General features: G+C 38.2%; 2 protein-coding genes across 5 annotated transcripts in view; one reads left to right on the plus strand and one right to left on the minus strand.

Annotated features, from left to right (window-relative positions):
- arfgap2 (ADP-ribosylation factor GTPase activating protein 2) overlaps window positions 1-16,592 on the plus strand; it is a 27,927-nt gene extending 11,335 nt beyond the window's left edge. The window contains exons 8-18 of one of the 4 annotated variants that reach the window (XR_012393802.1): window positions 73-117; window positions 2,896-2,948; window positions 6,330-6,466; window positions 6,658-6,789; window positions 6,993-7,121; window positions 9,849-9,998; window positions 10,082-10,208; window positions 12,417-12,507; window positions 12,677-12,798; window positions 13,577-15,016; window positions 15,294-16,592. Coding sequence is in view for 2 of the 4 variants with exons in the window: in XM_005159248.5 (XP_005159305.1) it covers window positions 73-117; window positions 2,896-2,948; window positions 6,330-6,466; window positions 6,658-6,789; window positions 6,993-7,121; window positions 9,849-9,998; window positions 10,082-10,208; window positions 12,417-12,507; window positions 12,677-12,798; window positions 13,577-13,597 (1,007 nt within the window). In the remaining 2 variants the exon portion in view is untranslated. 4 annotated transcript variants of the gene reach the window in all.
- Window positions 16,593-18,632: 2,040 nt separating this feature from the next.
- Window positions 18,633-27,242, minus strand: part of si:ch211-71n6.4 — a 29,106-nt gene continuing 20,496 nt past the window's right edge. The window contains exon 9 of the mRNA XM_009293838.5: window positions 18,633-26,136. Within this exon, the coding sequence (XP_009292113.1) occupies window positions 25,994-26,136 (143 nt within the window). The 3' untranslated portion in view covers window positions 18,633-25,993. The remainder of the gene's footprint in view (window positions 26,137-27,242) is intronic.

Genomic DNA, 27,242 nt, shown 5'->3' on the forward strand with positions numbered 1-27,242 from the left:
TACAACATTGCAAATGTATTTGAAGCCTGCTGTCCTCAGTAATGGCTTTGTGTTAATTTTCTGTTAATTTAGAGGACTCCATGAGACTGACTTCTGAGGAGCCTCAGTCTCCTAAAGGTGATTTGAATGATTTTGAAATGGCAAGAAGCCTATTGGCTGATCAGACAGATGCAGCATGGTTCTGCGCTTGACTGACACTTAATTTGAGTGTGTGCGGCGCTTTGGCTCCACCTCTTCCTCTTCATTATGATATCACTGCAAAACTGCTTGTGTTTTAAAAGCTTGGTCTTTAATATATCAATTGTTTTCACTGCTTTTTAAGTAATGATACATTTTCTTGCAGCATCAAATCTTTTCAGGGTGATATCAGGGGTACTTCCATTTTACTCGTAATTATTGGATGGGATTTAATTGGAAATGTTTAAAAAATTGTTGCTAATCAAAATGATGAAGCTAATGCTGTTGATGAAGGTTCCTGCCAAGATGAGAATTAAGTCATTTATGCACCCTTTATGTCTTTCCAATCTGTAAGAAGTGTGTCTTTAAATAATTTTTAAAATGGTAATAAAATATAGTATTTTTTTTAAAAAAGGCATAAGAAATATAGTTATCACTAGACTCAACAATATTGCATATTTCCCCAGTATCGTATTGTGTAGCCCTAGTTAAAAATAAAAATAAATAAAAAATAATAAATAATATATATATGTATGTATATTAGGGCTGTGCAATTAATCGAAAATCCGATTTCGATTTTGGCTTTTAACGGTTATGAAAAACCATTAATCGAGATAAACGATTATTCCACCATGGTCCGCCCCCTTTCCAGTTGTACACGTGTGAAAACTCTTTGCCTCTGCAAAGCTCAGTTCCACGTGAAAATGACTAAAAGCTTGTGCTGTAATGTAACTTGCAGCACGGGATGCGCATCATTCATATTTTTTAAAGCGCTAAAGAGCACGTGCTGTTGTGTGTGTGCGCGCCGTGCTTAGCCTTTAACAGGTAGCGTGTGTGTGTGTTTGTGCGCGCGCCGCGCTTAGCCTCGGACAGCAGAGCACACACGTACATCTACGCCATCTTAATGTGAGCGATTTAATGGTCAAATACATGCACATTTGTGTCAGAGCACGGTGTTTAGTGATTATTCATATTAACCCTCATTTGTATAATAAACTAAGAAGTTGAGAATCAAAAGACACGTGAAAGAGAAACCATATCAGAGCCGCACTATTCTTAAAGTGACAGCGTGCGATATTCCTGCTGCTGCCGACTGTTTTTATTATTAATCAATAATAAAATCAAAAATACAGTTTGAACATAACAGATTTAATAACTCATTTCTAATAACTGATTTCTTTTATCTTTGCTATGATGACAGTACATTATATTTTACTAGATGTTTTTCAAGATACTAGTATTTAGCTTAAAGTGACATTCAAAGCCTTAATTAGGATAAATAGGCAAGTCATTGCATAACAGTAGTTTCTTCAGCAGACAATCAAACATATATATTGCTTAAAGGGGCTAATAATATCAAGCTATTAAAATAGGTTTCAAAATATTCAAACCTGCTTTTATTCTAGCTGAAATAAAACAAATAAGCCTTTCTCCAGAAGAAAATATATTATAGGAAATACTGTAAAAAAAAACTGTTAAACATAATTTGGGAAATATTTATATAAAAAAATTCATTCACAGGAGGACAATAATTTTGACTTCAACCGATAATCGTTTTGAATAATCGTGATTACAATTATGACCAAAATAATCGTGATTATGATTTTTCCCATAATCTAGCAGCCCTAATGTGTGTGTATGTGTGTGTATGTATATATATATATATATATATATATATATATATATATATATATATATATATATATATATATATATATATATATATATATATATATATATATATATATATATATATATATTACTTAGTTTACCTTCCAAGCTTTGGAATAAATGATGACATATTTCATTGCTGGATCAAACTAACCATTTAAGACTACAGTTTAATGGTTGCATATCTTACCCACCTTTCACTAGTTGATATGTAAAGTCACTCGGCAGACAGTCTGGAGACATTTTTCCTATTTCTGCACAGAATTTTTCTAAAAATTAAAGAAAAAAAAAAAAAACACTGCTTGCTGCAGAGCTACTTGGGCTCCAATGAGGGGGAGCTTGAGCTCCAACTCCTATAAGCTGTTTTAATGCGTTCACCCACCCTAGCCCTAACCCCAACCCCAGTGACATCACTTGTAGAAGAAGTGCAAGGAAGGAGCCCCTTGCCCCCTTGCTGGAGCTCAGCTCTGCCCAAGTGTGTCTGCAGTGAGTACCACTTGAATGATTTTGAAACATGAAAACATTTTTTACATGTATTTTTATCTTTCTAAGGTTTACAGTGCATTTAGATTCATTTGTTTGTTTAACAAAGCAAGTCTTTTATATAAAATATCTATTTGACAGAAAATATCACTTTACAACCTGTATTGTAATAAAATCGTATAAACATTTGCATATTAGTCAATAACAATATTACTGAAACTAATATAAAAACTAAACAAATGTGTTCGCACACATTTACCCAAGTAAATAAGTCAAAGATGGGCTTAATCTGCAGATCATTGGGTCAGGATGGGATTTATGAATCCTGCATGAAAGTTCCCAGTGTTGATGTGTTAACTGTAAACTCTGTTAATCTCATTGATTGTGTGCAAGTGTGACTCTTCCCTTTGCTCTGGCTTTGCCAGCATGATATTTCTCATGCCATTTGTTGGCCGCTATCGCCATCCACTAATGATCCTTGTCTGGACGAGTTGTTCTTCAAGAATAATCTTGGAGAAAATGGTTTCCCGTTCAGTTTTCTCTAACTATTCTGTCTCTTTTCAGACGTCAAACCTTCCATCATTGGAAAGAAGAAGCCAGTAGCTGCAAAGAAAGGGGTAAGTGAACAATCACTGCTTTCAGTAAAAAAATAAAAATATATAAATAAATAAATATAGTTTTTACAATTTTCTTCCCCACATTTTTGTTTAACTGAGAGCAGATTTTTTTCAACACATTTCTAAACAATAGTTTTAATAACTCATCTCTAATTACTGATTCATTTTATCTTTGCCATGATGACAGTAAATAATATTTTATTAAATAATTTTTTTAAATTTAAAATTAAATAAAAAAAGTGACATTTAAATGCTTAACTAGGTTAATTAGGTTTAGGCATGATAGGGTAATTAGTAGGAGTGTCACAATCGAAATCGATCGAAATTTATGCTCCATTTCGATTATCAAATCAAAAAATAGAATCGTCGATGCTGCCACGCCCCCATGTCACGTCAGCTTGGCTTGCCAAGCGGGAAAAAAACTGGCTTGTTGAAGTGCTTGTTAAACTGCAGACGCAGGAGACGCGTCGACAGAACTTAAACCCTCTCCTCTTTCAATGAAGTCGCTGGTGTGGAAGCATTTTGGATTTCCAGTGAGTTATGCTGACAACGTTTGTGTTGTCGACAAAAAAAACACAGTTTTGCAAGCTCTGCTATGTACGTACTACGTACGGTTCGTCCGATAGACAACACCGGCATCGCGATCCTCCGCCCGCCCCCGTTGCAAATCCGCTCGCGAAAAGTACACACTCAGGCCCTGTTTACACTGTCTTTGTTTTTAAATGGCATTTTAGAACGACAACGATTTGACACCTTTCTCTCTACCTCTGAAAATGCACATCACGTGACCACACAGACGCACACACAGCCATGCGCTCGAGAGAGCAGGTCCAGGCAGTCAGAGGACTGCTTCAATCTTTCACTCACTTGTACTTAGTCATTTTAGCGAACACCTCAGATACTGTTGGCTGGTTCCTGTTGGTTGTGCGTCTTTTTTACCGACGCCATTATAACGACACAGATCACTGCCTATTCACGAGTACCGCAGAAAAAGTGATTGACAGGTGGTAATGATATGTGTATCTTGCCTTTATTCATTTACTGTATGATTTGTTTATGGGTAAAACAAAGACCATGCAGGTCAGGTAGTTTAAACGGTAGGCTACAAATAAATAATTGGTCATTAATTAATTGATTATTCATAATCGAAAACTGAATAGAATCGTGCCATTAGAATCGAAAATGTAATCGAATCGAGGATTTGGAGGATTGTGACAACCTTAGTATTTAGGCAAGTTATTGTATAATGATGGTTTGTTCTATAGACTATTGAAAACAAAAATAGCCTTAAGGGGCTTATAATTTTGACCTTAAAATGGTTTAAAAAAAATAAAAACTGCTTTTATTCTAGTGGAAATAAAACAAATAAGGCTTTCTCCAGAAGAAAAAATATTATCAGACATACTGTGAAAATTTCCTTGCTCTGTTAAACATCATTTTTGAAATATTAAAAAAAAAATTCGTACACCACAAAACGGGGAACAATCAACATTGCAAGGTACATAAAAAAATAATAATAATAAAACATCAAACAAAACAACATCGATGAGCAGAATTAATCTGCTTTCATTGTTGTGGGAAATGTTTCCATCTCCTGCGCTGTTGGGTTTTTATCAGTAGGTGTCAGACTTGCTGCACCATACAGAGGTTAGAACTGTCTCTGCCTCCAGCTGAAGCAAACCAATAATCATTCAGATGCTGACAATACTTGCGCATGACTGAATTAAAGCTTCCAATAAAAGTTAGACTCGTGTAACTAATTTGAGCATAAATATTTTGTGCGTTCAGTTATTTAGTGATTTATTTTAGCTAATATTTCAGTAAAAGGGCTATACACATTGAAGTTGTCAATCTCACCAAGTGTGAAACGAGATCAGTTTAAAAAAGAAATGTACTTAAATGATTGACTATTTTACATTAATTCATTTGAGTAGTGACTTAGTAGCAGTACTATAATGTCTAAATAAATGGTGATGTATTTAGATTTATTTGGATGTAAACAGTTTTTAAAAATGAGTGATGTATAAATGATCCTACAAAATCCTAATAATATTTGTACAAAAAATGGCTGCATTACATTTAAAGAAAGTCCACCATTAAAGTCCACCATTTAATAATTTGGCAAATAATTTGATTACAGATGTCCATGTAAACACAGTCACTTTCTTGTTTGTGTGTTAGTGTGTGTGTGTGTGTGTGTGTGTGTGTGTGTGTGTGTGTGTGTGTGTGTGTACGTGTTTTTGTGTGTGTGTGTACGTGTTTTTGTGACATATCAGGACACAAATCTGTGTAATGATATGGGTATGACACGGGTATTACAAAAAGAAGGTGAGATATGAGGACATTGGTGACGTCCTCATTTCTCAAAATGCTTATAAATCCTACAGAATGAGTTTAATCAGAGTAAAGCTGCACACAGTCTCCTGTGATGGTTGGGTTTAGGGGTGGGGTGGGGTGAGGGCAATACAATATGTGGTTTGGACAGTATAAAATGAATAGAAACCTATGTAATGTCCTCACTTTTCACAAAAACAAACTTGTGTGTGTCTGTGTCTGTGTGTGTGTGTGTGTGTGTGTGTCTGTCTGTCTGTCTGTCTGTCTGTCTGTCTGTCTGTCTGTCTGTCTGTCTGTCTGTCTGTCTGTCTGTCTGTCTGTGTGTGTCTGTCTGTGTGTGTCTGTCTGTGTGTGTCTGTCTGTGTGTTTGTCTGTGTGTGTCTGTCTGTGTGTCTGTCTGTCTGTGTATGTGTGTGTGTGTTTCTGTCTGTCTGTCTGTCTGTCTGTCTGTGTGTGTGTGTGTGTGTGTGTGTGTGTGTGTGTGTGTGTGTGTGTGTGTGTGTCTGTCTGTCTGTGTGTTTCTGTCTGTCTGTGTGTCTGTCTGTCTGTCTGTGTGTGTGTGTGTGTGTGTGTGTTTCTGTGTGTCTGTCTGTCTGTGTTTCTGTCTGTCTGTGTGTCTGTCTGTCTGTCTGTCTGTGTGTGTGTGTGTGTGTGTGTGTGTGTGTGTGTGTGTGTGTGTGTGTGTTTTTCTGTGTGTCTGTCTGTCTGTGTGTGTCTGTCTGTCTGTGTGTCTCTGTCTGTCTGCCTGCCTGCCTGCCTGCCTGTCTGTCTGTGTGTCTCTGTCTGTCTGCCTGTCTGTCTGTGTGTCTGTGTTTTGACCCTGAAACTCAGCACGTGCCCAAATCGACACGCCCACATCATCCCTCTTTTGCTTCTCTGACACTCCCCCCTAAACAGAGCTTGACACGCCCATTTCTCTGACTTTTTCCAAAGTAGAGGTGTGAAAACACCCTGCTGAAACGAGGGGGTTTCATGGCCCTTTAATATAAAGTGGGAAATACACTTATTATAAAAAAAAAAAAAAACTTCTGCTTTATTTGCTTTCAGCTTGGCGCTAAAAAGGGTCTTGGTGCCCAGAAGGTGAGCAGCAAGAGTTTCAGTGAGGTGGAAAAACAAGCCCAGGTGGCAGAGAAAATGAGAGAGGAGCAGGCCGCCGAAGCCAAGAAACAAGCCGACGAGTCCATGTGAGTCTCCAGATGCCACAAATGCAGAATCTAGCCCATTAGCACTGCTGGGCCTTTTTTCTTTCTCTAGTTCAAGATTTCGCTCTCTCGTGAAAGGTCAGCCATACGTATGAAGAGAACGCTGCTTCTGAAAGTGCAATCAGAGCTGGGCTTTTTTTTTTTTCTTGATTGCGATCCTTCTTCTCTCGCAGAGTGGCCTCAATGCGACTGGCCTACAAAGAGCTGGAGATCGACCGCAAGATGGAGGAGAAGAAAATGCAGAATCTGGAGGGGAAGAAGAAGGAGCAGGCGGAGAGGCTGGGCATGGGATTCGGCAACAGGAGGTAAAGACACAGCCTCCATTAAACCACTGTCACATCAATTACATCACTCCTCTCAAGCATGACATCAGTGTCTTCAGCAGATTAATAAGCCAGAACACCATCACACTGACTGATGAGGCTCTGTTTGTTAGTTTAGTTGCTTTTATTGCAGCGTCCAGCTTAATGAGGCTTATATGATCTGACTTTGTCCTTGGTTTTCGCAGTGCCGTGTCTCATTCGGTGATGGCCGAGATGCAGGTGATCGAGCAGGAGACCCCGGTGGGAGTCAAATCCTCCTCTCGCTCTAAGCTGGATATGTTTGAGGAGCCTGGATTTGCTTCCGGACCACCAAAGTATGTCAATGTCTGAAACTGGCTTTCTTTTCCAGTACTCTATCAATGCTGAAATACTTGATATGATACAATATTGCTTTAATGCATTGATTTATGATATGAAGAGGATATCAGAATGTACAAGAAGCACTGCATTAAATCCCATATTTCTGTGCCATGTCATTAAAATGTAAAAATTAATTTTACCTCAGTGTTTTCAATGGAGTTTCTGCGCTAGCCTGCTGATCCTGATGGCGCGTGCATGTAAACGGCTTTTCATCTAATTTTATGCTTGAACTAAATGCATAAGTCTATTTTACTGATTATATTTTACAACACCAATGCTGTAAAAGGAACCGTAGGAAATTGAAAACAGCCACATTAACCGTTTACCAGAAGTTTATCAGTAAGGGGCAAAAACACTAGCTGTGCATATTACCCTACAAATGGACAACAGCACCTACTGCTCTCTCTCTCTCTCTCTCTCTCTCTCTCTCTCGTAGTAGCAAAAAAAAAAAGATATTTATATATAATAATTAAATAAAATATCAACCATACATCATATTGTTCAATATATCACATTAATATTTATTATATTATTATTCAACATTAATTATTCATACAAATCAATACAAAAATAAATAACAACAATAATCAGTATATTTACAATGATTCAGATGATTTATTATCATCTAGGTGTGTGTGTGTGTGTGCGCGTGTTTGCAGGCGCATCACTGATGTTTTTATTGGTCTGCTCTCTCTTTTTGTGACAGGCATTAATGTATTGGGCCGCTAGAAGGACACACTCATTTTTTTCCCCTAATAAATATTGAAGCTGTGTTTTATTGTCTAACTCAGTGAATTGTGGGTAAATGCTCTGTAGTTTGGTGTAGAATGTGTCTCGTATGTGCTGATAGTTTGTGCAGCGGGTCAGGAAGTGTTCCTCCGTCTCTACCTCTGCCTGGGCACAGTGTGGGCAGATGCGTCTCTCTCGAGGTTGACAGTTCTGTCTGTATCGGCCCGTCTCTGACCGATGTTGGTTTGCTCTGGGTCACTGTTGTAACATTCGTGTTTGCTAGTTATTTTATTTTCAAGATTTTCAAAAATGTCGGGTAAAATGGTTTTAAAAGTCACAATTGTAGCATTTAATACTGAATAAAGCCCACAATCAGTACCTGAGGGGATCTTTGTCATTGTAGTTTATGCTGTTGTTCAGCTGCGACGGTGCAGAAATAGGAACCTTTTCAAAAAATGGAAAATGTCAGTCGATGATATAGTTAGAATTTATTAATTTTTTTACTTTTAGAATGTAAAAGATCGCTATTATTGTGTCACAGCACCATGTCATGTGTTTTTAAGGGTGCTCTTACAGTAGACTATCCAAACCATGCCTGGGCAAGTTTCTCGGTTCTTTTGACAAGTGTGAGTCCTCTGAATCGGGCCCAATTACGGTTCAGTTGGCCGGCCCTGGCCCGGTTTGAAGAGGTGTGCCAAAGTGTGGTTTGATTGGGCATTCCTACTGTTTAATGAATGCGAACTGTCAGTTTGTTAGAGACTCAAACCTCTCGCTGCATGACTGCTGCACCTTCAGCAAACCTCCCAATACGTGCAGCACGAGGACTTTCATGATCGTTTATGAGCATAAAAAGTTGTGGATCTCTTCAGCAAATTATTTGACTGCACGTCACTGCATATTAAACGACTTAAAATAATTCACAAAGAAATTACTAAAGCAATGTCCACTGTGCTGAGCGAGAACGCTTCTCTTCTGTTAAAGTCACATCATCGATGAAGTAAGTGTGCTCCGGCTCAGAAGGTAAAATGCAGTGTGAGTGCAGGCCATCGGGGGAAGAGGGAAGGGGGCACAAGTGTACTTTAGAACGGTTCAAGGCAACTGTATCTATTGTGAGTATGCCCTAAGACACAGTGTAATGCAATCAGTTTTACAGAAAATCCTAAATATTTTAAATATTATTTTATTTAATTTGATAATTTATCCAAACTTTACAGTGCTCATTTATAGTTAATACTGTGTGCGCGCATTTCAGGGTTGATACGTTTAAAGAAATTGTAAAGAACTCCTCTTTTAAATTCATGTTCTTGTGCAATTTATTGTAAAGCTATAAACGGTTGAGTAAATAAATTGTTAAAGGGCCATCAGCTTATTAAACCTGTTGATATCATTTTAACATTAATCAACAACAAAACCAAAATCATGGTTAGGCCTACCTAAAGATAGTTAATGTTTTAAATTTCTGTAAATTATGCTAGTCAATTCTTTTCTAAGGGTTTTCTATGAAATTAACTAACTCGAGATGTTCAGCAAAGGAATTTTTGTTAAGGCTTTTTATCACGTATTAATTGGTAAAAACCTAATTTCAGTAAAATGGTAAAAATCCTTTGTATTCATTTGTTTGTGTTTTTTTTAATTGTATATTTATATGTATAAATGTTGCTGACATGACATAATTTTAAATGTGTGTATATATATGATATGATCTTTTCTAAGGGCGCATGTCCAGTGAAGCATTTTTTTTCGGCCGGAGTTTAGTGTATTTTTCAGTTGTTATCAGTGAAAGTAAAAAAAAAAATTGAAATAGGTTTGTTTAATTTTGGCCTGACTGAGACATGAGGTTGTGACACTGGTAAATGGAGGGAAAAAAAGACATGCACAAATGTTGCAGTTTCCTTATATCATACAATTTCTAGTATCTTGACAACACTAGTAACTTGTAACTGTGTTTTCAGGTACAAGGACAACCCTTTCACATCAGGAGACAGCTTTGGGTCACGGTGGGACAATGATGGCGGGTCGTCGTTCTCCTCCTGGGCTCTGGAGAAGGAGGAGCCTAAAGACAGCGAGGTCACCATCTCAAGCATCCAGCCAATCGGAGAAAGGTAACGTCCTCATCCGGCAGTCAGTGGGTTTGGTTTTGATTAGTGTCTGGTTTTTGTGATTCTGGACTCTCGTCTTATCTCAGGTTGCCCAGCAGACGGAAGCCGGAGGTTTCTGTGCCGGTCTCAGAGTCTAGCGAAGCGCGCCAGAAGTTTGCGAATGCTAAAGCCATCTCATCAGACATGTTCTTCGGCCGTGAGAGCAACCCAGAGGTACAAGGAGAACCACTACTTTACTTCATAACCCCCTTTTTCTGTACTTATTTACATTTGACTTCTTCCTTAACCCTTTATTATATGTTCTTTATATACAGTAGAAGTTTGTTTCTTAAAGTTATTTCGTATGCTCACCAAGGCCAAGCAAAAATGCAGATAAACAGTAATATTTTAAAAAATTTCTATTTAAAATAACTGTAATTTCTCTCTTTAAGCAGCCAATAAAATGCTGTTTTTTCCCCAAATTCTTTTCTTTAAAAGTAATTTTAATATGCTGATTATTTATTTGTTGCTCAAAAACATTTAATATACATAGGCCCCATTTACACTAGTACGTTATAGTTTTAAAATGGCGTGTGAATGAAATGAAAATGATCCGCGTCCACACCTAGCATTTCTGAACAACTCTGTCACATCACTGAAAACGCACATCATGTGACCACACACACACACACACACACACACACACACACACACACACACACTCTCTCTCTCTGGCATGCACTGCAGCATATCCACCCAGATGAGAGCTGTGCTCGTTGGACTGTCCATCAAGGATCTGTATCCGCTGGATCTTGTTAAATGTGATATTTTATTCATCTTGTCTCCATCTTACAACATATTCCCCGACTTTGATTTTTTGAATCTATTCTTCACGGGACTCCACACTTGTAAACAATCGCTCCATCGGGCTCGTGCGGCTCTCGGTCCCGCCCACACTTGTCAGCGCTACCAATCACAGAGCTTGCGCTACACGTTATTGCAACGTGTAGTTGCGTTTTTTTGAGAGGTGCGCTTCAGCGAGGGCTATCCGTCCATGCGCAGGCTGCGCCGTAGCATACGCTTGACGCAGAAGTATAAATCAGCCATAAGGTAAACACAAAACAAACGTTTCCATCTGGAGCTCCATTACGGGACTCGACACTTGTAAGCAATCCCTCCATCTGGCTTTTGGCTCTCAGCACCGCCCACACTCGTCACTGCTACCAAGCCGACCAATCACAGAGCTTGCGATATGCATCATTGCCATGTGTAGTTAAATTTTTTTGAAAGAGATGCACGTCAGCAGGCTGCGACAGAGCATACACGTGCACTTGATGCAGAAGTATAAATCAGCCTTAAGGCCCGTGCACACCGAGATGTTTTTTGCTCACGTTTTTCGTCAACGTTTAATGCCTCGTGACTAAATAACGGGCGTCAATGTGATCGTGCACACCAACGCGCAAAACGCCAGGCGCAAAAGCGTCATTTAAAAAAAAAACGCCTCATGCTCGTTTTTTTGTTTGGTGCGCGCCGTCAAAACCTTCTCCACAATCAGATCGGCACTTTTGTTCACGTTCACCGAGCTGCTGAAGTTACAGTTAACAGCACTTGGAGGTGCTTAAGCGCAAAACTGTCAATGCGAGCGCACAGTGAAGACGACACCCAGAGGCGATATGAACGTGGAGCTGCTGATTGCTCTTGTGAACACTAATCATTTCTTTATCGCTAGAGCTGTTGCTTGAATAATCCATGCTTGTTCAAGTCACCAGTAACTTTGTCAACAATTGTGTAAATTTCCTCTCCTCCTCTTATTCTGTGTTATAAGCGGGTGTCAGAAGCTTAAAGTTGTGTAGCTCAATCTAACGTCAAAAAGAGTGATTTTTGCATACTCTTCAGCTTGACGGCAGTGAAAAGCACTTGGGTTTGAATACTGAAAATTGTCTCGTAAAACGCTGACGAAAAACGCAAACGAAAAGCGTCCCGGTGTGTAGGAGCCTTTAAACCAACAGGGAAAAACAGTTGACAGTTTTGTCAAATCCAATCATGTGATACTGTTTATATTAAAGTCAAAATATTCACCCTCTACCTCTTAAAGGTAAGAGGTTGCAAACTGTCTTCATGCATCTCGGCTGCTGAATAATAGATTTATTTTTTGAATCAAATCTAAACTTTATAACAGTCCACAAATTGGTGATTTATTTGCAGCAGTATCATGTATTTTCTTAAGAATAATTATTAGTGTCGGTGCGGTGGCGCAGTGGATAGCGCTGTCGCCTCACAGCAAGAAGGTCGCTGGTACGAGCCTCAGCTGGGTCAGTTGGCATTTCTGTGTGGATAAGTTGGCGATTCATTCCGCTGTGGCAACCCCTGATTATTAAAGGGACTAAGCCAAAAAGAAAATGAATGAATAATTATGAGGTACTTTTCCATATTTCTCTCCAGTATGAAGCAAAGACTCGTCTGGAGGGTATGTCTGGAAGCACCTCCATCAGTTCTGCTGACCTGTTCGGTGATGGCAGTGTTCGTCCCTCTGGTAAACAGCATTTTTAGCTATTTTGTTTGCAAATTATATTAGAAAATAGGCCCAAATCTTTTCAGGTGGCTGTATTGTGTCTGTCTGTATAAATGTTCTATAGCCAAGGTGTTTAAGTTTGATTCTGAGTTCTGTTTCTGAAGTTAATGCGTTTTGTGTGCTTCTGTAGGCTCAACAGGGTTTGACAGCGTCCTTCCCTCTGGTCCAGACATCGCTCAGTTCAAGCAGGGTGTGAAGACCGTAGCAGGGAAGATGGCAGTGCTGGCTAATGGGGTCATGAACACCATTCAGGTGAACGTTCACAACTCACTTCATTCTTTACAGTCTACCAGCGGTAAACCCTGACAAATCGAAGCCTCACTGGGCTTAATAAGTCAGCATCGGTGAGAGAAAGACTCTGATTGGATGTTCAGTTCAGCAGCTAGTGTAGAAGAAAACTGAATGTGATGACAGAGCAAAAGACAGCACAGATGAAATATAACACAGAAAACACAATCTAAATACTTTCTAGCTGGCTAGATTTGATTTAATAGTCATTCAAACAACTTTACTGAAGCCTCTTTACTTAACGGTTGGTCTCGCGGATCTGCCATGTTTTGTAGTTTATTGACACTTTTTTCCCCCGAGTTTGTAGTTCTAATCAAATTCACATCCAACACACAATGTATTGTGGGCAATATTAGCGGTTGGAGTACGGACGCTTCTACACTTCGAATTTTTAATGGAAACGGTAGACCATCTGGGAACCTCTTTTCAACACTATGTGTTGGGACACACTAATTCTATATTTGATTACTATTTAGGAGGAATATTATGCAAATTGGGACTCAACATATGTCTGCTGCTGACACTAATGGAAATACGTTGTCCTGCAAGGTTTTTTATTTGACACACAGTATAACGTTTTTGTTTGACATGACTGTTTGGTTCCATTTCTGGTCTATATACAATGAGAGCTCCAGGATTTCATCTAAAATACCTCGCTTTCGTTCATCTTCAGAACACAAACTAATTAATAACACTATTTTTGAATCATTTTGTGTGTGCTAACCCTCGGCCTGTGTTTCAGGATCGCTATGGATCATACTGAAGGACTGTGTTGGGACTGCTGCATCAAACAGGACACCTCACTGCTGATGGGAAGCGCTCCGTCTTTCTGAGTGATAGAGAGAGAGTGAGAGAGAAAGAGAGAGAGATGAAGACCAGGACCTCCCCATCTCTCCCCAGACCACTGTAGACACTCACTGACAGTATTTGAACAAAATTTCTCTCTAAAGACTCTCCTTTTACTTTCAGACGACCGCAGAAGCACTGGGAAGAGAGTAACCTTTGTTTTCTCTATCGCAGTGCGCTCTGTCTTAACTAACAGTCCTGTTTTCTATGCCCGGTCTTTGATTTCAAAAAAAGTATTGTCTGGAATTAAATGTACATGTAAACGTATAGCGCTAATGTCCTCACAGCTTTCTTTTTTGTATTTTAACGGAGACCACGGTAAAACGAGGCAAGGGGTGTATTTCTAAATCGAGGCCATTTCCTAAATGGGATCTTTTAAATTTGGATGCGTTATCGTGATTTTACTTTTATTAGTTATGACGAAGTTGGAGTGATAAAATGACAGTAATTTTGTGCAATATGTCCTCGCATGGCAAGGATGATGAGGCTTTTTTTGTGGACACGGCTGTGTGATTGACGCCTGGAAGTTTGAGTTTTCAGGACATGATTTTAAAACAAAAACGGAACCATGTTTTTGCATGCCAGCATAAGCCGAAGACTCTAGTGCTGAATTCCAGCATTTACACGACTAGAGATCTGATTTCGCCCTCAGTTTATACCAGTCTCCCAACCCTGTTCCTAAAGGCACACCAACAGTACTCCCTTTCAACCTCTTCCTAATTAAACACACCTTATTTACTCATCAGAACATTTAAAGAGACTCCAAAACCTGACCTTAATGGGTCAGATAAGGGAGACATCCAAAATATGTGCTGTTGGTGTGCCTTTAGGAACATGCTTGGGAAACGCTGGTTTAGATATTAATGATTGAATTATTATATTTAAATTTCCCACATCACAGTACCATCATCAGTTAATGTGCATGTGCGATACCAATTTCCCAACCCTGTTCCTAAAGGCACACCAACAGTACATTTTCAACCTCTCCCCAGTCAAACACACCTAAATCAACTCATCAGAACATTAGAAAAGTCAATAAAACCTGAAGTTCACGGGTCTGAAAAGGGAGACATCCAAACTATGTACTGTTGGTGGTGTGCTTTCAGCAACAGTGTTGGGAAACACCGGTTTAGATGATAACGATAGAATTATTACATTTGAATTTCCCCCTCGCAGCGCCATCATCAGTTAATGTGCGATACCAGTTTTCCAACCGTGCGTCTAAAGGCACACCAACGCTGCTCATTTTCAACCTCTCTCTAATCAAACACACCTGAATCAACTCATCAGAACATTAGAAGAGCCTCCAAAACCTGAAATGAGTGGGTCAGATGAAGTAAACATCCAAAATCTGTACTGTTGGTGGTGTGCCTTCAGCAACATGCTTGGGAAACACTGGTTTAGATGATGATGATTGAACCGTTATGTTTGAATTCCCCCATCACAGTACCATCATCAGTTAATGTGCATGTGCGATACCATGTTCCCAACCCTGTTCCTGAAGGCACACCAACAGTACTCATTTTCAACCTCTCACTAATCAAACACACCTGAATCAACTCATCAGAACATTAGAAGAGCCTCCAAAACCTGAAATGAGTGGGTCAGATGAGGTAAACATCCAAAATCTGTACTGTTGGTGGTGTGCCTTCAGCAACATGCTTGGGAAACACTTGTTTAGATGATAACGATTGAATCATATTTGAATTCCCTCATCGCAACACCATTATAAGTTAATGTGCATGTGCCATACCATTTTCCCAACCCTGTTCCTGAAGGCACACCAACAGTACTCCTTTTCAATCTCTCCCTAATCAAACAAACACACCTGAATATGTGCTGTTATTGTGCCTTTAGGAACATGCTTGGGAAACACTGGTTTTGATGATGATGATTGAACCGTTATGTTTGAATTCCCCCATCACAGTACCATCATCAGTTAGTGTGCATGTGCGATACCATTTTCCCAACCCTGTTCCTGAAGGCACACCAACAGTACTCATTTTCAACCTCTCACTAATCAAACACACCTGAATCAACTCATCAGAACATTGGAAGAGACTCCAAAACCTGAAGTGAATGGGTCAGATAAAGGAGACATCCAAAATTTGTACTGATGGTGGTGTGCCTTTAGGAACTGCTTGGGAAACACTTGTTTAGACGATAATGATTGAATCATATTTGAATTCCCCATCACAGCACTATTATCAGTTAATGTGCATGTGCGATACCATTTTCCCAACCCTGTTCCTGAAGGCACACCAACAGTACTCATTTTCAACCTCTTGAATTAAACACACCTGAATCAACTCATCAGGACATAAGAAGAGACTCCAAAACCTCAAATAAATGGGTCATATAAAGGAGCATCAACAATATGTGCTGTTGGTGTGCCTTTAGGAACATGCTTGGGAAACGCTTGTTTAGACTATAATGATTGAATCATTATATTTTAATTCACCCTTGCAGTACCATAATCAGTTAATGCGCATGTGCGATATCAGTTTCCCAACCCTGTTCCTAAAGGCACACCAATAGTACTTATTTTTAACCTCTTCCTAATCAAACACGCCTATATCAACTCATCTGAACATTAGAAGAGACCCGAAAACCTTAATGCGTCAGATAAGGGAGACAACCAAAATATGTACTGTTGGTGTGCCAATGATTGGGAATCACAGGTTTAGACGATAATGATTGAATCATTATGTTTGAATTCCCCCATCGCAGCACCATCATCAGTTAATGTGCATGTGCGATGCCGTTTCCTAGTACATGCATCATCACAGCCTTCTTTCCTTCTCTTTTGGGGTTTATGCCAGCCTGGAATCTGGTTATATTTGTCTGCCTGTCCGTTTGTATTCCAATGCTAAATTTGAAAAAAAATAAATAAATAAAGAATAACGATCCAACTAGCGTCTGGAATAAAAAGCTATTTATTGTAGCCTGCTGAGGAGAACCTGTTGCGATGAGTGTGTGTGAATAAAAGATTGAAATCCCCTCCAACGATGTATGTTTACGACTTTGATTCGGTGAAAGCAACAATCGTTTTAGGAGGATTATGGGTAAAGTGCAAACAAACAGGAGTGGCGATGAAATAATTAATCCACACAGACTACAAAGCGGATGAAGTGTTGACCCTTAAACCCCGATGAAAATCTAATCAGCGGAGGACTGGCCCGTGTTAACCCTATAAAGCCTTTTAGTCCTCAACATAACCACAACTTATTTTTTGAGGCAATATTGTGTAGGATTTTAGGTAGTATCTGTCTGTTTTCTGTCTGATACTAGAATTGCTGGTAAATTTTGTCTCCTAAAAGGGTAAAATTATATAAATTATATCAAGTTATCAATACATATAATGATTATATTCAAATTTAGGGATATTTTGTCTTGAAAATAGTACTTTGACTAAAAAATCTAACCAGGCTCATTGAAAAATATGTACCCTACATTTTTGAGAACCGACAAATATGTACCCTGGACTAGTGGTCTTCAACCACCGAGCTGTGGACCAACTGGTACCGGGCCGCACAAGAAATCATTAATTGTTTCTATTTTATTTATTATCCGAGTCTGAACTGTCTTTTATTTTGAAAAATCTATTATTTTATTTATATTTTATTTTATTACTCGGTTATTTGAGCGCCCATATTTAACCCACAAGCAGCAAGAACGTAAAAAAAAGAACTGACCGATCGGCTTCGGCTTGTATGGAATATATAGATTTCGGTAGACCAATTGCCTCAGACGAACACAGAACATCCAAACACTGCACTTGTCAGCTTGTCATCTTCTCCTAGCAATGTGTGCCTAGCAACCCCCCCACCCTGGTTCACGGTAAAACTATTAAGCGTTGACTGTGAGAAAAAGGGTGAAGACCACTGGCCTGGACAACGGTGTCTTGCAGTTTTTGATTTCACAACACCACTAGAGCAGGCGTGTTTAAGCCCGGTCCTGGAGGGCTGGTGTCCTGCAAAGTTTAGTTCCAACCCCAATCAGACACACCTAGGCTGGCTAATCAAGCTCTTACGAGGCTGTCTTGAAACATCCTTGCATGTGTGTTGAGGCAAGTTGGAGCAAATCTGCAGGACAGGAGTTTGGACACCCCTGCCCTAGAAGGTGCCGTGCACATTTTTAACAGTCTCGAATACATTACTGGAGCACGTTTTCTCATACATGCCACATCTCTTAAATCCACCAGAGGGTGCTGTGTACCCCCCCCCCCCCCCCTCCGGGAATATCAGCTTGATATCGCCTGACCTGCAAACCCCCTTCACTAAACCCAACCCAGAGTGTTTTCAAAAGCAAGATAGAAGAGAAAAGCCATCATGGCAGTGTGTTTCTACCGCAGCTTAGTTTGGGATATATACCACATATTTTTGGCTTGTCAGAAGTGTACACCAAGACACATTTACCCACTTGTGTTAGAAAAATCATACATTCAGCTTAAATTATTCTGAAATAATTCAAATTTTTGTGCGTTTACGAAGTTACTCTTTTACATGAAACATCTGTTTGCTCTATTACTTGTAGTTTCGTTTTCAAATGAATGTTTTGTCTGTCCCTACATTCTGGTCAACTCCAAAACATCATCACAATCTTTAAAGAACTGCTAGAAAAAGCATTTGACTTGATGTCACTTCTTCTTTTGCTGGGAAATTTTGGAAGCCATTGAGGCATGTCAACTCTGCTATTGCCAAATTTGTTGGTGGTTAAACCATGTTTAAACCACAATTAGTAACAGGATCAAATGTTCCTGATCACATTATGCATTTTTTACAATAGTAATTGACTCAGTTTGCTGAAATGAATTTGTACACCAGATTGTCATTCATTCCAGGTTAAGTAATATATAGTCAGACATAACGTAAAATACATGAAATAATAATTTTTGTATGAAACTGATATTTAAAAAAAAAATACAATTTGCTGGACAGACACAGCTTGGGTTTTAATTTAAGGTACACAAGTCATTTTTATTTTGTTTATCTCTTAGTCAGCATTGCATTAGTTTTCCCCTCACAATAGAAACAACAAAGCTTAGATCATAAAACTTGAAAATATTATCTTAATAAGTGTGTTTAGGCAATGAACTACTCTAATAAAATGTACATTTACAAAATTCAACATTTTCAAGGCCTAAATACTCAAAATTGTGTAACAATGGTAGAAATGCATTACAAATAGTCCCTTTTTCATAGTTTTGTAAATGTCTTGATTGAATGAGGAGTATAAACAACTTCCTGAATTGCATTAAAATCAGAATACCATTAAAGGCCATTTAAATCAAAACAACAACAACTGAACTGTAAATGCTGGCTCAGTTTGTGGTCTTGTTTTTTTTATTTTGAGTAGGAAGCTTCATGTTCTCCTTCAACATGCTATTTGATCAATTGAAGCCTTGGGATTTGAACTTATCAAATACTCACCAAATAATTTGTAAAGGTTAAACAATATACTGTTTAATTAAAATTTATTTAATCTTACTATAATTATTTTATAGGCTTTACAGGGCTAAAAAAATCTGTCAGTGTGTGTCGGGGGTTCATGTGCTTTCAATTGCTGTCTTTCAGCCACTGACCTCGCAATTCAAAAGGCCCCAGTATACTTCAAACGAAATGAGTTTAGATTACGTCATTAAGAACAAAATCCGATCAAAACGAAGTTTAAAAAAAGAAATAGTTTTGGCAGTTTGAAACCGCTCACCAAAGCAAACTTTTGGGGGATTGCGTTTTACCTCTAAAACATTTTTAAACTACTATTGGTCCGTTGAGTTTACATAATCAGTGGGTGTGTTCTGGAAGTCCACCCTCTTTGGCGTGTGTTTACTTCCAGCCAACATAAACAAACTGGAGAGTGTGGAATATGGAACAGAGAGAATTAGCATATGGAAGGGCATTGGGGTCAAAACGTATGGAACTTTCACGTTTAAACGTAATTTACGTGTTACCATGCAATTTACGTGTTGACATGTTTTTTTAAAAACTGGTCTTATTTCTTTAAGCACTATCATTTAAAGTAGACAAGAAATCAAAACTAACCATTTTGATTTTGTTAGTTCACATTGCTAGTTTTGTGGCTATCAATTAATCAGTGTCATTTAAAAAAGTTTCCCTTTGTAATCTTTAATTGATCTGTGTTTTCAGATAAATAACCAAATTACGTCTGTATTGGGCGTGGCTACGAGGTATTGGGCTTGGCTAACATACTTAACCACGCCCCTTCAACTGTCAGTTTTGACCACTATGACTACAAATTGAAAAGGTTAGCAGGAGGTGTCTGTTAGGTTGCAACAACTCTTGAAACACTTTTCCAGATGCATATTTTATTAATCCAATCAGCTCAAAAATAAGCCACACCCACTTTTCTCCATTTAATATTCTGTTTTCTGATTGTTGCAGCACCTGTTTTATGCTGATTTTATTATTAAAATGTTGACGTTAGTTCCGTACGTTTTGGCCCTAACGGCCTTCCATACTCAGCATTTTAGAAAAGTTAGTTCTTGATATTGACTTGAAGTATAGCAGGGCATTTATAAACCATACTGATCCTGGATCAAATGTAGTTTGACAGCTCTCCAGGTGGTATGATATTCCCGATTCCCAAGTCTGTTCAGAAGTGGTAAAACACCCTTTGATCATCACATTTATAAAAACCCAACACAAACGTCACCGTGTCGATTTCTACTGAATCTGCATACAAACAAAAGATCAATGTAGCCGAACGTCCTCCTTCAGTCTTATTTACACAGCAGTTAAATTAAAAGAGGGCGATCAGAGAGCGGCTTTATCCCTTTGTAGGCCCTCATTGTGTCTCGGGCTCCTCATCCCTGTCAAAGCCTTTTAGGATTTGCTTCGTCACACAATCAAAGAATAGCAGGTTTGGAAAAAACGGCAGACTGGCAGTATTCAGTAAATATATGAAGGGAGCCGATTAGTATAACAAACAAGGAAAAACCTGAATAATGGGGATTTGTGGCTTTAAAAAACAGCCTTCAGATGTGCTCATTCAAAACGTTCAGGCTCAGAGAGAAAATCCAATTCCCTTCTCAGCTCATGGGGAAATTACACCCTGAAGATGCCTGATGATAGATAGATAGATAGATAGATAGATAGATAGATAGATAGATAGATAGAAAGATAGATAGATAGATAGATAGATAGATAGATAGATAGATAGATAGATAGATAGATAGATAGATAGATAGATAGATAGAGATTGATTGATTGATTGATATAGATAGATAGATAGATAGATAGATAGATAGATAGATAGATAGATAGATAGATAGAGATTGATTGATTGATTAATTGATATAGATAGATAGATTGATTGATATAGATAGATAGATTGATTGATATAGATAGATAGATAGATAGTTAGATAGATGTTATTGACAGATAAACACTGACAGACAGATATAGGAATAAACAAACGAACAAAAAATGCAGATGAACAGAAACTACAAATTATTAAAAAAAACGAATGAACAAGCAAATAATAGAGAGATTAACAAAGATAAACATGAATGAAGATAGATGAACAGAAATAACCTATGTTTTAGATGATAGATAGATGGATGGATAGAAACTAATGAAAAAACCTTGAACAAATGAACGGCAGCTGAATGGTTATAATTAATAAAAAAAACGATAGAAAGATGAAACAATATGCTGGATAGACAGAACGTTGAACAATAGATGAATAGATAGATGGATTTAGGGATAGATGGTTTGAACGATAGATGATGAATGGATTAAAGTAGATCAATTGAATGATAGATAGATGAATGGATTGAATGATAGATGGATTGAATGATAGACAGACAGACATACATGGATAGATAGATAGCAAGATGGAACAAAATGATAGATTGAATGATAGATTGAATGTTAGATAAATGGATTGAACGATAGAACAATAGTTAGATTGAACCACACATAGATAGATTGAACAATATGGATAGATAGATTGATAGATTAAACAAAGGTTGAACGAGATGGATGGATAGATTGAACAATATAAAGATAGATGATAGGAAGAAAAATAAAAATAGGTCTGAACAAATGAACGATAGCTGAATGATTGTAATGTATATAAAAAAACAATAGATAGAAAGATGGAACAAAATGCTTGATAGAGCGATAGATTGAACGACTGAATGATAGATAGATCGATACATGGATTGAATGATAGATAGATTGAACCATAGACCAATAGACTGAAAGATATACGGATGGATTGAACGATAGATGATAGGTTGAAAGAGATAGATAGATAGATAGATAGATAGATAGATAGATAGATAGATAGATAGATGGATAGATAGATCATATGAAAGGCTGTTTTGTAGAATGTTTCCATTTCCAACTCCTTTCCCTTTCGCAAAAAAAAAAAAAAAACTGTTGAAACAAAGCTTTGACAATTTGGTCTTGAAAAAAAAAAACAAAAAAAAAAACAATTGTTCCAAAGGATGTACCTGTGCAGCATCTGGTGTCTGACCTCTATAAAGCTATCTTGCCATTAATTATTAGAGTCTGAAAGCTCCACGCCCTTCACTACAGAATGAAATCTGTTAAATTAGTGCATCATCCATATTTAAATTGCACATTCTCACTCTTTTGTTTTCAGTGTGAACACACTACCTGCATGATTTATCCTTCTCAACAGGTCCCTTTATTTTAAGTGGCCTTAACAGGTCCCTTTATTTTAAGTGGCCTTACCTGCTATGTACTTAAATTAGTAATTCATTACAATGTACTTGCTGTCTAAATACACTTGATTAAATACCTGCATGTAAAAAAATCTCTGTAAGCACGTTCATAATTACACTGTTGACCATCCCTTACACCAGGGATTACCAAACTTGTTCCTATAGGTCCGGTGTCCTGCAGATTTTAGCTCCAATCCTAATCAAACACACCTGAACAAGCTTATCAAGGTCTTACTAGGTATACTTGAAACACCCAGGCAGGTGTGTTAAGGCAGGTTGGAGCTAAACCCTGCAGGGACACCGGCCCTTCAGGACTGAGATTGGTGACCCCTGCCTTACACCTTAACCCACCATTTAACCAACCCATACTACCAAACTATCTCAAACCATACTCTCATCCCATCTCAAGAGCAGCAGAAGTGTTCTGCAACACATTATGAACACAGTAAGTACATCATATCTCTATATAAGTACATAGTAGTTAAGGCCACTTAATATAAAGCAGGACCTAAAAACATAAAAGAAATGTGCACAAGTACACAACTGAGGATGCAGCTATAATGTCCTATAACTTTGGCAATTCCTTCCTGCAGTCTTTGTCTTTCCCCCAATACAAAGAGTCAAATCTCCATCTGAGCTCACAGGTGTTTATGAGAAACACTTAAAGGGATAGTTCACCCAAAAATCAACATTTCCTGGTAATTTACTCACCCACAGGTCATCAAAGATGTGCTGTAGGTGACTTTGTTTTTCATCAGTGGAGCATTAAAGAAGCTTTAGAGCTGATCCTTGATCCTTGGTTATTTCATATAATGGCAGTGAATGGTTACAGGTTTTTTAGAAACAAAATAAACACACAAACGAGTCCAAACCATTAGCCACGGCTCCTGATGATGATCTTGTGAAATGAAACGATCGGTCCGTGTAAGAATTTGAACGTTTTTATGATATTAGCTTTAATCCACAACCTAATCCAGTGTTTCCCAACCCTGTCCCTAGAGGCACACCAACAGTACATATTTTGGATCTTGAGTGCAAATCAATAGCCTTGGCTCTTGATGACACACTGAGGACTTGTGAAGCAAAATGATCAGTTCGTTTAAGAAATTTAATATTATTTATAATATTATTAGCTTTAATCCGCAGCCTTGTCTAGTGTTTCCCAAGTCTGTTCCTAGAGGCACACCAACAGTACATAGTTTGTATGCTCAGTCCAAATCAATAACCAAGGCTCCTGATGACACACTGAGGTCTTGTGAAGCAAAACTATCAGTCTGTGTAGGGAATTAAACATTATTTACAATATTATTAGCTTTAATCCACAGCCTAGTCTAGTGTTTCCCAAGCCTGTTCCTAGAGGCACACCAACAGTACATAGTTTGTATGCTGAGTCCAAATCAATAGTCGCAGCTCCTGATGACACACAGGTCTTGTAAAGCAAAATGATCAGTCCATGTAAGAAATTGAACGTTATTTATAATGATAGCTTTAATCCACAGCCTAATCCAGTGTTTCCCAACCTTGTTCCTGGAGGCACACAAACAGTACATATATTAGAAGTTGAGTCCAAATCAATAGCCACGGCCCCTGATGACACACTGAGGTCTTGTGAAGCAAAACTATCAGTCTGTGTAGGAAATTAAACATTATTTACAATATTATTAGCTTTAAGCCACAGCCTAGTCTAGTGTTTCCCAAGCCTGTTCCTAGAGGCACACCAACAGTACATATTTTGTATGCTCAGTCCAAATTAATAACCAAGGGTCCTGATGACACACAGGTCTTGTAAAGCAAAATGATCAGTCCATGTAAGAAACTGAACGTTATTTACAATGATAGCTTTAATCCACAGCCTAATCCAGTGTTTCCCAACCTTGTTCCTGGAGGCACACCAACAGCACATATTTTAGATGTTGAGTCCAAGTGAAGCAAAACTATCAGTCTGTGTAAGGAATTGAACATTATTTACAATATTATTAGCTTTAATCCGCAGCCTAGTCTAGTGTTTCCCAAGCCTGTTCCTAGAGGCACACCAACAGTACATAGTTTGTATGCTCAGTCCAAATCAATAGTCACAGCTCCTGTTGACACAGGTCTTGTAAAGCGAAATGATCAGTCCATGTAAGAAATTGAACGTTATTTACAATGTTATCTTTAATCCACAGCCTAATCCATTATTTCCCAACCTTGTTCCTGGATGCACACCAACAGTACATATTTTGGATGTCGATTTCAAACCATTAGCCACGGCTCCGGACGACACACTGAGGTCTTGTAAAGCAAAACTATCAGTCTGTGTAGGGAATTAAACATTATTTACAATATTATTAGCTTTAACCCACAGCCTAGTCTAGTGTTTCCCAACCCTGTTCCTGGAGGCACACCAACAGTACATATTTTGGATGTCGAGTCCAAATCAATAGCCATGGCTCCTTTGTGAAGCAAAACAATCGGTCTGCGTAGGAAATTGAACATTATTTACGATATTATTAGCTTTAATTGACAGGCTAGTCCAGTATTTCCCAACCCTGTTCCTGGAGGCACACCAACAGTACATATTTCACCCTTATACGACCCATTAACTTCAGGTTTTGGAGTCTCTTCTAATGTTCTGATAAGTTGCTTCAGATGTGTTTGTTTAGGGAGAGGTTGAAAATGTGTACTGTTGGTGTGCCTTCGGGAACAGGGTTGGGAAGCACTGGCCTAGTCAAACAGATATCGGCACACTTGGACGGGAAGTCAGGTGACATGGTTGATAGATATTGGTGATTGCCTCACCATCCCTCTCATTTGTATGTGTTTATTTTGAATCTAAAAAAACCTGTAACCATTCACTGCCAATATATGGGTCACCAAGGGACCACTGATATGGAAGGCCATTGGGGCCAAAACATCTGGAAGGCAATTTACATATTAACGTTTTTTTTTCTCGTTTCTTTAAGCATTTAAATGATAGTTAAAGTACACAGGAAATCAAAACTAGCCATGTTGATTTTGTTAGCTCACATTGCTAGTTTTGCGGTGAACAATTCCATCTGTGCAATCAATTCCATTTGTAATCTAAAATTGAAATCTGAAAATGCACTTCCTGTTTGCTTGTCTGAAGTATTGGGCGGGGCTAACATACTTAACCACGCCCCTTCAGCTGTCAGTTTTGACAACAAACAGAAATGGTGAGGAGGTCTGTTAGGTTGTGATAACTCACTTAAACCCTTTTACCGACTGTTCTGAATGAAATTTACTACATCCAATCAGCTCGCAGTATTTAAAAACAAGCCACGCCCACTGTTTTTGCATTTAATATTCCATTTTTCAAGGGACTATATCACAATAGTCACAATACGAAAAAAAAGCAGTCGAATCATGCTGACTTTAATGTTCTATTGACGGAAAAAAAGATCTGGGATGACCTGTGGGTGAGTAAACCTAACAGGAGTTTTTCATTTCTGAGTGAACTATCCCTTTAAGATACGCATGATTTTTCTTTCCTATGAAATTAGGTGCAAACAACTGCATGCCAAATACCCTCCAGTGCTATGATTAGTGTGAATGCTGTATAATCGCACTGTAAAGCGTAGTCAGTGATGGTGAAGAGGCTCAGTTGACCCAGGCGTATGAGTAGAAGCCGTTCTCCTCCCACAGCTCGCATCTCTCACTGGAGTAGCTCTTTACAAAAGAAACGTTCTTGTCCAGCAGGGCGACGCGTGCGGGAAATGCCGGCCATTCCTCCGGCATCCGACCTGCGAGGGGTTATAAAGAGATTGCGAATGTTATGTGCGGGATTCGATCACATTGACAAAACATTGATTTTGTTTTAAAAGTTCTGGTAAAAGTATAGGGAGTAACACTCGTGTGCATATTAGCGTGCACATTACTTGTTTAGTAGTACTTATAAAGTACATTTGGTAACACTTTGCTTTAAGGTGTTCATGTTCCATGTGTTTACCATAGTAATTACAATTGATTATGTATAATTTTAACCAAACAATTCTAACAATTTAACTGAAGCCATATAGTAAGCATATTAAAGTATTAAAGTAACTAAACATAATAATGAGCCTACATCCTTTACTAATGTCCCATAACTAAACTTAACCACTAAATAAATACCTTGCTGACTTTTAATAAGCAGTTTACTTAGGCAATAGTGGTAGTGAATGGTAAATGCGCATTTCCCACACTATTATTATCAAATTTTGCTTGCGTTCAAGAGGTTCATTTAAAAAAAATAAAGCTAAAACATTTAGATAAAACTTTGTTTTTAGATAAAACTTAGTAACTTAGTTTTTTATGTGTTTATAAGTGCTTTATAAATGTTGCTAAAGCTAAGCTTGAACACCCTAACCATTTTTCTCCGAAAACATATTTCTAAAGGTGTTGTTGACTTGAAATTTTCACCAGATGTTTGCATACAATCAAAGAAATCCATTAATGCAAAAAAAACCCTAATCAAATTAGTTTACATCTTAAGTTATGTGTAGTACAATAAAATGACACAGGGAAACAGAATTGAACACATGAAGAAAGGGAGGTGTAGAAAGGCATGGAAAGCCCAGACAGCAGCTGAAATCTCTCAGTAGTTATTCAGCAACCTACTGGTCTTTGTGTAAACAAATATCAGCTGTTTCAGTCCAACATCTACATTAGCAGGAGGATAAACCAGGGTAGACGTTTCAGCAAGACAATGGTCCAAAGAAAGCCGAGGAAACTCTAAAATGCTTTCAGAGAAAGAAAATCAAGCTGTAGAATGGCCCAGCCAATCACCTGAGCTGAATCCAATAGAGAATCCAAATTTTAGATCAGATCGATAACTACTTTTAAAAATATTATTCCCAGGAAAAAGCAT

This window comes from Danio rerio, chromosome 18 (assembly GCF_049306965.1).
Source record: "Danio rerio strain Tuebingen ecotype United States chromosome 18, GRCz12tu, whole genome shotgun sequence".
In the NCBI taxonomy this organism is placed as follows: domain Eukaryota; kingdom Metazoa; phylum Chordata; class Actinopteri; order Cypriniformes; family Danionidae; genus Danio; species Danio rerio.